At 46.2% G+C, this 11,556-nt stretch overlaps 1 protein-coding gene across 2 annotated transcripts in view; it reads left to right on the top strand.

Annotated features, from left to right (window-relative positions):
- Positions 1-4,418: 4,418 nt before the first annotated feature.
- Positions 4,419-11,556, top strand: part of svp (COUP transcription factor 2) — a 67,058-nt gene continuing 59,920 nt past the window's right edge. For both annotated transcript variants that reach the window (XM_043421605.1, XM_043421604.1), the window contains exon 1: positions 4,419-7,035. In XM_043421605.1, coding sequence (XP_043277540.1) covers positions 6,693-7,035 — 343 coding nt within the window. In that variant the 5' untranslated portion in view covers positions 4,419-6,692. The remainder of the gene's footprint in view (positions 7,036-11,556) is intronic.

Here is an 11,556-nt window from a genome sequence, read left to right as displayed (position 1 = left end):
GGTTACTCGAGCCAGCAATAATCGTCTCTGCTACGAAAGTCGCGTAAAACTTCATATCCCTCCTCGATGATCCCGCCATCTTTTTTAAACGTAGAAAAGCACTAGCATCAACCGCGCATGCGGACCATTTTGACTGGAATTTCCGACGCTTTGTTTGCTCCGTCTTTGCGAAGCTTATCGAGCATGATCTGCCAAAATCCACAAAGAAGAGATTTCCGGGGAGGGTTTTCATGCACAACGACATACTTTGATGTAGCCGATATTTATGAGAAGTCGGGGAACGCTGTGTTTGGGCGGGTGTCTATTAAAGCCGCTGATAAGGGCGGTGCGCCGTGACTGCCATGCAAGCTTGGCTAAACCTATAGCCAAGTGTACGAGAGACTTCGGGAGTACGAGAAGGGATGAAGTGTCCATTAGTGACTGCGTGACTGCGCGCAGGCAGAGTGTCCGTTATTATAGAGGATCTGAGGTGCACGTAACGGGTTTACCGGATGAAATAGGGTAGAGGAGACAAAAAAATCGACACAAATGTGTCGCCGCGAGCTTAATATTCGAACCTGTCTTTTCAATATATTCGACGTGTTTCGAAGGGGCAAAAGTTCTCGTTCCATTGTTGCTATATAGATACTTGCTCGAGATTACAAATCACTGGAAAAATCGGTGGTGTATTGGGGCACCCCGTCGAAAGAAAAAAAAACGTATATACGATGAGAGCAGCCGCAGCAAGCGTCGTTACACCGAGAGTCGAGTTTTGTGGTACAAAAAGTAATTATGGGATGGTTTCCGGTAATCATATCTAACGCATTGAATGAACGCATTGTTCGGGTACCCCTTCACCGATATTCAACTTATATATGTACCGTGTATGTGCAAAGTGACGGCTGAAGACCCAACGTACACGGGGCTGGGCCACACTCGCGTCACACATAAACCTACAACTGCGAGTTCTATCGAGTATACACGTGTAGTAGATGGAATTATATTTTGTATAGTGAGCTGATGGGGTGGTAGCGGAGCGCTCGACTTTAACTCCACACTCTAAATACCCCGGACTATAGGCTGAACTCGGTGCACATCAAAACGGACGTACTATTACGAACACCCTCTATTACGAATGAAAGTATGAGAGAATACGAGTGAGGAAGAGGGAAGAGAGTCCTCGCTAACGCTGTTGCGTTCAGTAGCCCTAAAACCGCAATGGGACGTCCGCCCCTGCGGTGAGGCACGTTGAACTGGATATTGCCACACCGCACAGTACAACGGAGCATCGAAAATCATCTATATCTATACACATATCGCCGTGGGCGATTCCATGTCAATTTTTTTTGGCTTTCGAGAGCACGCGCCTCATCGCCCACCCTCAATCATATTTCATATATACGCCTTCTCCTCGAGCACATACATGACTTATTGGGAATAATTGAGTTCTGGATGAGCACCTCACTTTCTTAGCCATTAAAGCGACGCGTATGCAACCATCGGTTCGCCGCGTCCAACTCTTTCTCAAACGATATGCCGAGTGAATACAAAAGCTCTGGGCGAATTCCGTTCGTCGTCCTTTCGATCGGTTCATCCTCTTTCAACGATTCAGCTTTCAAAATTTTTTACACTCGTTTCTTTAATTGCCGCGATCGAACATTCCACAGTCTCGATCGACGACCAGAAATTTTCTTCACGCCTAATTAATGTCTCTGTCAATTAAGCGATTTATAACTACTGCATAGACGAGGGGAAAAAAATGCTAATCCGCGATGCCGCCGTGCGTTCGCAAAGCCTAAATTTGACCCTCGACGTCAACACTGTAAACGAACGGTTCAGTCAAAGGCCGCATTATTGACTCCGGTTCAAAAGTCTCCCAGTAGCGCAGATAGATTAAGAAGACGAAAGAGAAGAAAAAAAACGTATTCAGCGAGACAGTGACGTGCCAAAGAATTTTAACTCGCGTTACGCGATGCCGACGGCGCGGAGAGATCTTTCGCCGCGCATACACCGAATCACTGCTCACGTTGCTTCTTTACCCTACTCTTTCTTTCGACTCTTCCCTTACATGTTGATTCTTTCATTGCTTTTCTCGACCCCATCGTTGGCTATGTTTATTCCCGTGAGCGCCCGATGCCGAAGAAAAAACCGTCGTTTGTCAGTCGAATTCTGTCTACACATCCACCGAATGTGTGGCAATTGCTCTGGCTTTTTAAAAATAATTATTTGCGCTTATGGATTTTAGTCTTCTCCGCAATGGTCGTAGAATCAAAAATTCCCAATGTTTTGGCGCGTTACACTTTTGAGAAAGTTTTGAAAACGAATAAAACAGTCGACGAAAAAATTGGGTTCGATAACTTCGAGGTTAATTTTGACGTCAACGTTCCATGTGCAATTGAAGGCAAAACAACGATAGGCGAGTAATGTGCTGTACGAGTGAATCGTAGCTTAAATACGAGATTGATCAGTGACACAATTCCAATCGAACTTGCAGCTAAGTAATTGGATGAAGCAAAAAAAACCATCCGTGTAGCATATTGACGACGAAGATATCGGATGAAGATTTTTTTGAGAAATCGGCCCAAGAGCCGATGCTTCGAGAGCAACCGCAACGAAAACAACTTGCAAGTGACATGAATTATATTATAAGTATCGCCGAAAAACCGCCCTGCTCATTGACCCTTCAGGACTCCCAGCGCGATGGAAACTAAGCAGCAAAGTTAGGAGGAAAAAAACTGCACAAAACTGTGAGAGAAGCGCGGAAGCGTATGGATTATGGATTTGAATAGCTGGAGCTAGAGGAATTGCATGAGCGTGTGTAATAGGTTGATCGTGGTATAAATATAGGTGACATATATAGAAGTGTGGCGTTCATTGGTTTAATGGTATATATGGGGTGGCAAAGGCGCGGGGCGAGTGCAAAGAGCAGGGCACATCGAAGAGACGGAATATCCGAAACAGGGTGAGCAGGGGTGCAGGGCTGCGACCCGACTGACCCTAGCTCGGTGGTCGAGGTGCCTTGGAAGCCCCCTCGTTGCCCCTTCCACGTAGCCACCGCAGGCGCGCACGAGCTATGTGCTTATTCTTCCCCCACCGTGCGTGCCTTATTCCTCTATCTCGGTCTCGCTCGCAGTTGTGCCTATAAATGTATATATACATCTTTTGAGACTCATCCGCCGCACGGCGCGCTATACATCAGCAAGCTCACCCTCAACCCTCACCCTTAGCCTCGGCCGTATATATACGGCCCAAGGGAACGCGCGGCGAGAAAGGGGATGCTCGAAGATCGCGGAGGAAAAGGAAGGCGGGACGTCCCATTTTTCGCGCCCCACTTGACTCTCCTACCCCATTGGTTGGCCCGTTTCGCGCTCTGACCTCTTCTTCCCTCTATCTGCACCCACGCGCCGGGCGCCTCTCTCAATCCTATCGAGTCTCCAGGAATAGCGTCGCTCTCCCTCTCCCGCCTCTCGCTTTACAGCCATGTATACTCCAAATCCTAAATTTTCCCTTTTAGATGCGCCATACGTCACGCTCCGTTCGTGATCTCGTGCCGCACTCTCGGCTCACTATACGTTTAACGTAATCCCGTGTGTCGCCTTCGTCATCGATCTATCGGACAAACGGTGGATCCAATCTCAAACTCGACAAATAACCGGTAAAGGACCGGCAGCGCATATTTTTACATCTGCTGTAAGAATGAGTTTTCTTCAAGTGACAAGAAGAAGATTGGAAATCATCTGCGAATAAAAATTTCTAAAAGAAGGCTTGAAATCAGGTCTCGCACGTTGGACCGTTCCGGCACGATTAAAGCTGCGTGTACCAATGGTTAGGGGGAATCCCACAATTCCTTGGAACGTATGCGGAGGAGAAAAGTTTTGAGCTTAAGACGGGTGGAAGAAGAAGAGGACGTTATAGAAAGGTTCCGCGGGGGAGGAAAATAAAATAAAACAAGAGGTCGGAAGAGCGGCTACTGCCGAGCGGTATATATATACATGCACGGAATCTGAGTACGAGAGTCTTTGAAACGCACACGGATAAAAAGTGAAATGAAAAATAAGAGAAATCAAAGAAACCAGACTGTTCCGTGGTGTTCGAAAAGCGTCGTCTTGCTCGTGTACTTGACGTAGCTTTTGCCTCTTCGTGTTTGTACGAAAGAGCACGCAGTAAACGCGTTGAGGGGTAGGGGTAAAGGCCCCGGTAGCCAATGAGAGGTGCACCGGGGCGCGCCCTGGTCTCGACCCAACCCTCGGTAGTCATGGTTACTGGGGAACCCGCGAGAGACCCCGCGAGGCAGTCTCGTTTGAGAACGACGCAGCACCAGAGGAGGAGGAGGAGGAGGAGGAGGAGGAGGAGGAGGACGTGGAGGAGGAATGGCGAGGGGTGGGGGAGCCAGGTCGGTGTCAGGGGTCGCCTCAGTCGGCAGTCGGTCTCTGGTCGGCCCCAAGAATAGTTGTGCGGTCCGTGGAGGCATCGGATACCTATATTTATACATACATATATCGTGTATATATATATATACGCACAAATATTATATATATATATACACACATACATACAGCTGTACCTACTGTATAAAATACTACTTGCACTTACTGCTCTCTCGCTCTCTCTCTCTCTCTCCTTCTTTTATTAATCCTTTCGGCCTCCTTCCTCTCCCTCATACACAAATTTATACTCATCGATCGTGTATCCAACGGTAAATATCCCGATAAATAAACCTCTCAACGGACAATAAAGACAACGGTATCAACGTAAAATTGGTTTTTTTAAGAAAAAAAAAAACATTGAATCGAAATGCAAGGACGTTGCATAATAATTTAGATCCCGCATTGATATCTTGTTAAGTTTTTCGCCCTTCCCGAAAGAGTCGTTGTCCTCAACCGGTAACCAGACGCAATCCCATCGGATAGTCCATCTATTTCTTCTTCTACCACTTTTTTCCACCACCTCGTCTGGGTCCAACTTGATCTCTCGTCATCCACTTCTCTACACCTCTGCCACAGTCCCGTACACTCGTCGCCTCCTACTCAATATTTTCTCTCTCTCTGTCTTATTGCTCTCACTGCTCCGTCCACCTCTACCTCCTCAACGTTAACCCTACTCTTGCTCCTTTCTCGCGAACGCTGACGGAGCTCTTACCGCAACCCGCTACTCCTGGGATACTCCGGAGTTTTCATAGTAGAGTGCTCGAGAGACACGAGGAATCTTTCTTCGTCTCGTCTCGCACGTCGCACGCCGGGACGTGAAACAGACGATTTTTTGCCCCCCTCGCGAGATCCCGCGGCTTCGTCGTACGCCTGCGGGAATCCCTGTTATTAATTTTTTACCTTAAACAATGGTGTGTGTATAAATGTTGCGTTCGAGGGCGTACACGTGCACTCTTCATCCTTACGTACACATGTGTGAACGAGTGACGAACCCTACTCGTATACCCTCGACCCCCTCGGTGAATTGATTTACCCCCTGGTGAGCAACCCCTTGCCTCGTATTCTGACATCATTGTTAACGTGACAGCGAGGAGTCTCGATGTACCTTCGTGAAAGAAAAACAGTGAAGTGCGCGAAATAAATAGTTGCACCTATACGTCCGATAAATCATCGCTCGTTCCTCCAAGATTCTTCTGTATTTACACAATTTATTTTGTTGAAACTTTTGATGCATTCGTCGGCTGTACGCTAAAATATTGAGTCGCCACGTTTTACCAGGCACGTTTACCAGGCCTCAATATCCAGTGTGTGATCGTGCGCGGGTGTCTCTCTACAAATATACGTGACTATATATATTTGGTCGCAAATATACGCGCGTAATATACAATCTGTATGTGCACAGCCATAAAGTCCGACGAATTTATGGAGTCAAATAACAATTTCCGTGATGCTGTCCGTCACCCCCGATGTCGACCTTGCACCCGGTGTCGTCGAATTTCACGATGCTCTCGTTAAAATCCGCGAACAATAGAAAGGGAGAACGTTAATGGAACGTATAGGTGTCGTCTTGTTCGCTGCTCGTATATAGTATACGTCTCGAAAAACGAGGTAACGGCCTCTCCGAACAAAGATTCTCTGTAAATTAAATTACGTAAAACGCGAGTGAGTTGTTTAATCATCGAGCGCGCGCGCGCGCCATTTTGGTGAACTACGGGGAAAAATAAGTTCGTCGGTGAGTGCGTCGTTTAATTCGCTTGAGAATCGCGAGTATATCAACCTCGGTGAACTGTGCGAGTTTAACGAAAAAGAAAAAAAATAACACTGATGAAGTTGTGCGAAGAGTGGCTCCATTAGCTTGGCGTCTCGCTTGAATAGCGAACGTTGTTTCGCAGTTACTCGAAACGCATCGATCCTGTGAACGTTGGACGCACCGTTGGACTTGGTGGAATTTTAGTTAACGCGATAAAGCTCCGATTTTGAAAGGCGTGTGAATAATTTATTAGCTCCATTCGTCGGTGAACCGATCGCGCGTAAAGAGCGAGCGTCTACGTAGTTTAGTGGCGGCGGCCCCTCCGAGGGTAAAGAAGTTTCGCACGAGTGCCCGTAAAGGCAGTCAGGGTGGTTCGCGGGGGGTCAGGAGGTGCGGACGCCCTGGCGACTGCCGGGGTCGTTTATCCGCCCGCGACGGCGAGCCTGTTTCCCGGTCGTTTACCAGCGGGACATCATCGCCCCGATCTCACCAGCACGTTGGAGCTGGGGTTCCCGGCCCGCGGCACCACCGCCTCCATGGCGTTGGTGGCCCCGCCGCCCTCGTGGGCCTCGCGGGATCCTGGCTCAAATTTAGGCGGTGCCGGTGCACCAGGTAGCGGCGGACCTTTGCAAGTCTGTCCGCCGCCCATGCCACCGACGCATCTGACACCATCCGCTACCCCCGAGGACATTACGTGCCTCGTTCCCGTCGGCAGTGTTTTAACACCGAGAGAACCTGTCCCACCGAGCACCACACCCGGAAGTCAAGCTAATAGCTCGCAATCCGGTAGCTCACAGACCGACAAATCCCCGAACATTGAGTGCGTCGTTTGTGGGGACAAAAGTAGCGGCAAGCATTACGGTCAATTTACTTGTGAAGGTGAGACATGCTTTTGCATTTTTTTCTTCTTTTTATTCTAATTACCCTTACAAAAAGTAGGGTTGAAGGAAAAACAGTGAGAAATCTCTAAATTATTATTGAACCGACTTTTAGTTTTCCCACTATGCGTTCAGTCGAAATCTTTTCTTACAAGGGAGCAAAAAATATATTCACTGAAAAGCATCATCGATTGATGCTCTTGCATGGTGTTCGTCCGCGGGCAGCTCGCGCAAAATATTCAAGCAAACGGGGTTGCATTACGAGATTAGTTTTTTTTTTTTTTAACATACAATGTGACCATTTTATCGAACATCACACGAATTTGGCTGCACTATGCAGGAGAAACTTGTCCTCGATGATCCTTCTAGAATTTGGGAAATTGCCTTTTTTCTTTCATTCTTATTATTTGTTTTCAGTTGGAAGAATTTCCGTCGTAGTTTTTCACCATAAAATTGAAAAAATCGTAATGCTCGTCGTGCCATTTAGCATTCTATGAATATTCATGTATATCTTTGAATAACTATTTTGAACTGGTTCGATATAGACTTTCTTCCGAACTCAAAGTTCATTCTCTGAAGAGTTCTTCTTCGTGTGATATATTATAAAACCAGACGACTTCCATTCCATTTAAATACTCGATTCGAATTGCAGAGCACGAAAACAGCGGTTCATCTGTCGAAAAAATTTGCATCATGGAGTGAATAATCAGTTATGAGGAAAAAAAATCCGAAAATATCAATTCAATTATTCTTCAGAGGCGAAAGCTCGGTCCGACGCTTGCAAGCTCCATAGAGAATGCAGAACCCGATGCTTTTTCGAAAGATCCGACAAGTAGTTGTGAAGGAAAATAATTCATAGAAAATTACTAGTCATAATATCGATATATTTGTGCAAATTGATACTGCGCCGTGTATGGAAATTACGTTAATTCCATATCACTCGATAGTTAGAGAGTCAACCAGTGGCAGGAGCTGCAATTTTTTTTTCTCCTCACTTCGTAGGACTAACGCGCGTTTCACGCAAGCGTCCATCGCGAAAAAAATGAGAAATGAAAATAGTAAATAATTGGTAAATGAAGAGTCACTGCGACGAAGGTGAACGAATATTTGAGCCGAAGTTTTTTTATAGTAACAAGCGAAAGTTCCACTGCCCTGAACCAGGTATCACGAGGGTGTTTTCATCCCTTTTCTATCATTTGTACGAGCTCTGATGAGGGTGAGTCGAGGTATTGCACCGAATGTCGTATCCGTGTCTCGAAGTTACTGATAGAACAACCCGAAGAGTGTTTAGCGCCTATAAATCGTCATTTATACTCGTTAAATAGGCGAGGAACAAGCACCCGGACATTTGCAGTTGATAGGCGACAACCCGAACGAGAAAACGAGGAGAGTTGCTGGTAATCGAAAAATACGAGGATTTATATTATTGACGTTTTCGTCGAAGTGGCAAACGAGAATTTATATCGATGCGTCGTTTTTTGCGTAATCATTCGATCGACCTTCTAGCTGCTCATGCACGTTTTAGAAGCTCTATTTATCCGCATTGTACGATTTTTCTTACTCGACGATGACGCGTAATTTCCATCGACCTCCTTCTGATTATCCGTAAAGTTGGAGGAAAACACATAAGAATTTAATAATATTTACAATCACATGCGCGCACGTGAAATTTATGCGGATAAACGAATAAATTAAATACTGATTTTCATGAATCATTGGTCGAGTCTTGTAGTCGTCAGAGACGATTTGCAAACGCGCGGGGCGCAGTATATTTACTGACAATCTGGGCCACCCCCCAATCAACTACATTACGATGGTAAGAGCAGTAAGAGATGAATACATAGCGAGGCATATGTGTCGTATAAACGTGCTTGACAAATTGACGATAATTCCCAGTCGTTTGACATCGCTTGACATCAAAATCAATTCGTCCATGTAATAAAGTGATCGCCGACAATCAGCAGAGACGATTATTACGCCGATGAAGGATCGATCCCGCGAACGAAACGGGAGTCTCACTGTGCGATTTTCGTAATTAAGGGGCAGAGTTATACTTTGCATTTGAAGGGATTCGAATATTTTTATAAAATTCTAGTCGCGCAAAGCAAATTTTGGCACACATTCCACTATGTTATTACAAAAAACACTGAAAGATAATCCCTTATCCTTCCACGCAGAAGCAAATGACTAAAAGTGTGTGCCGCCAGTTTTTTCCCCTGAAATCCTTCACAATCGACATCCAGAATTGATCGACACAAAAAAATCGCGTCGATGTAATAAATTTGTGCACATGCCTCGGTGTTTCCTTACTCAGACACGAGTGAACATATAACGTATAAGAAATGTAACGGTCCTATCGAAGCTCCTAGTGGAAAGGAGCCATGAGAAAGTTGAGAGTTCCATGTGAGTTAGTAGGGATGTAAAATAGTGTGCTGGAATGTAATGCACAAGGATGGAAAACTCGTCCTCGAGAGACAGGACTCGTATCGAATGCAGAAATATTTTGATTAATGGGGAGAGCTCACAGTCGGGGTCTGTCGTATGAGATGCGCGTTTCGAGGGTACCGAAGCTTTTCCGGTCATCGGACGCGAGCGAGTCGAGTAGAAAAGACTCGCGAAGTTGGATAAATGAATGCATGTATAGGCATACACTCTCAAATGGGCAACGGCCCGATTCCAAAACCGGACACCCCTCCTCGGGCCCCCAAATCTGGCCCTTCACCCAGTGACGCGTTCTCTTCTTCTCCCTCTCCCCACGTCTTCCGATTTGACCCCGTCGGTTCCTCCTTTTCTTTCTCTCTCTCTCTCTCGAAGGTACCGACTCGGTCATACAACCGTTGTCCACAATCGTCTCTCTCGCTTCAACACACCCAGACTCGAACGTGCGAGAGGAAACTACGACGGCAGTCCATTATGACAAAAACAGCCGCGACGCGATTTCGGCGGGAGAGAGAAAAATTATCTCCGTCTCTGTCTTGCCACGCAGGGGTCATCGCTGGACTTTCGCTCCCTTTCACCGGCGATGTGACCCCTGGGAAAAAATGTTTGATCGGCCCGTCTCGGAAAACTGGTCTTATATGTAATTTATGTATATGCACGCAGGATCTATCTTCGCACGAGTGTTTCTTATTCACGCCTTGCCAAATACTGAAACCCATTTTTTTTTTTTTTTTTTTCTCATGCGGCACACCAACGATGCCTACCTTGTTTATATCAAACAAGGGACAACGCTGTTACGGGCGTTTACTTGATCTTTGTTTCAATTACGTTAGTGCGAGAAAACATTCGAAAGTGAAAGCGAAGCATATTTCTCAATGGATTTTTCTTATTTATCGTTTCTTGAGATATTTTTATTCGATGCAGCTCTTCCAACGAAGACTGCTCCCTTCTTACGTAGGCTCAAAGAAAATTTTTGATTGCGAAGAATTTGGCATATATTTCTCGTCCCATTCGTTATCAACGGGAAAGATCGGTTAAACGAGTCATTTTAAACGGTAAATCTAGGGGCATATATATATATTTTGGAGAATTTCTCGAAAGGTTTTCGCTGAAACGCGATTGATCGAACGATATGACTGAGCCTTCCGCAAACTCTCTTATCGTTGATGAAAAAAGAAGTGTGTTCGAGATATAGGAAGACTTTAAGCCTTAACCTTAACCGGGGCTTTTACTTCTGGCGCGTCAGATCGAAACACCCTCTTTGGTACGGCTCGGAGATCCCCTGCGGAACAAGACGCATGTAGGACCGTGGCGGGAACGCATTAATCTGCCGATTACAGAAAGCCGGGTGCCTCCCATTCCAAGTACCGAGAGGTCCAACACGGTTTCTCCAATTCCTTCTCTTATATATATTCCACTGAGGTCCAACCTCGGCTGGTATACGGTGTCGAACGATTTCGCGCGCGGTCATTGCGTAATAGCAGTTAGCCACGAAATTTTCTCTACATGTGCCGTTCGGCACACTCGTTCTCGTGTTCGTCTTTATAACCGAAGGGAGAAGAGAGGTCGCCTTCTACTCCGCCCTGCTGACTCTCCTTTACACGCGACAGCACCCTTTTCCTTTCCCTTGCATCGCGACGTTTCCGTTTCCCCCTTGCTTCGTTTCGTTGCTCATTGCATGCCGTATATGCGCGAACTCGTGGCGTTTACCGGCCTATCTCGGACTATCTTTCCTTCGCTATCGCTTTAAATATCGGTGTACACGAGTTTAGTGGGGGGGCGACCGCATAACCGCTGTACACCGTCAGGGTGCGTCACGCTGATTTAACAGTTGAGATTATTTCGCCTCTATCCTTAAAACCTCAGTTGAAGATCTATCTTAAAGTCCTGTTAGATCAGTACCGTGAAATTCGAATCTATACACGCTTGGACGTCGGGGTAAAAAATTGTGCTGTGGGAATGTGCTGTTTTTATGACCCGAGTGTGGGTCAAGGCAGGGGCAGTATGGCAGCTTATCAATTCTAACGCATATCTGTAATTGTTGAGAGATTTTTGCTACTTCTTACTTTTTACTTAATCCAAT

The sequence above is a fragment of the Venturia canescens genome, chromosome 6 (assembly GCF_019457755.1).
Source record: "Venturia canescens isolate UGA chromosome 6, ASM1945775v1, whole genome shotgun sequence".
Classification (NCBI taxonomy): domain Eukaryota; kingdom Metazoa; phylum Arthropoda; class Insecta; order Hymenoptera; family Ichneumonidae; genus Venturia; species Venturia canescens.
The sequence above is the reverse complement of the archived record's forward strand: the minus strand, read 5'-3'. Positions and strand labels throughout refer to the sequence as shown.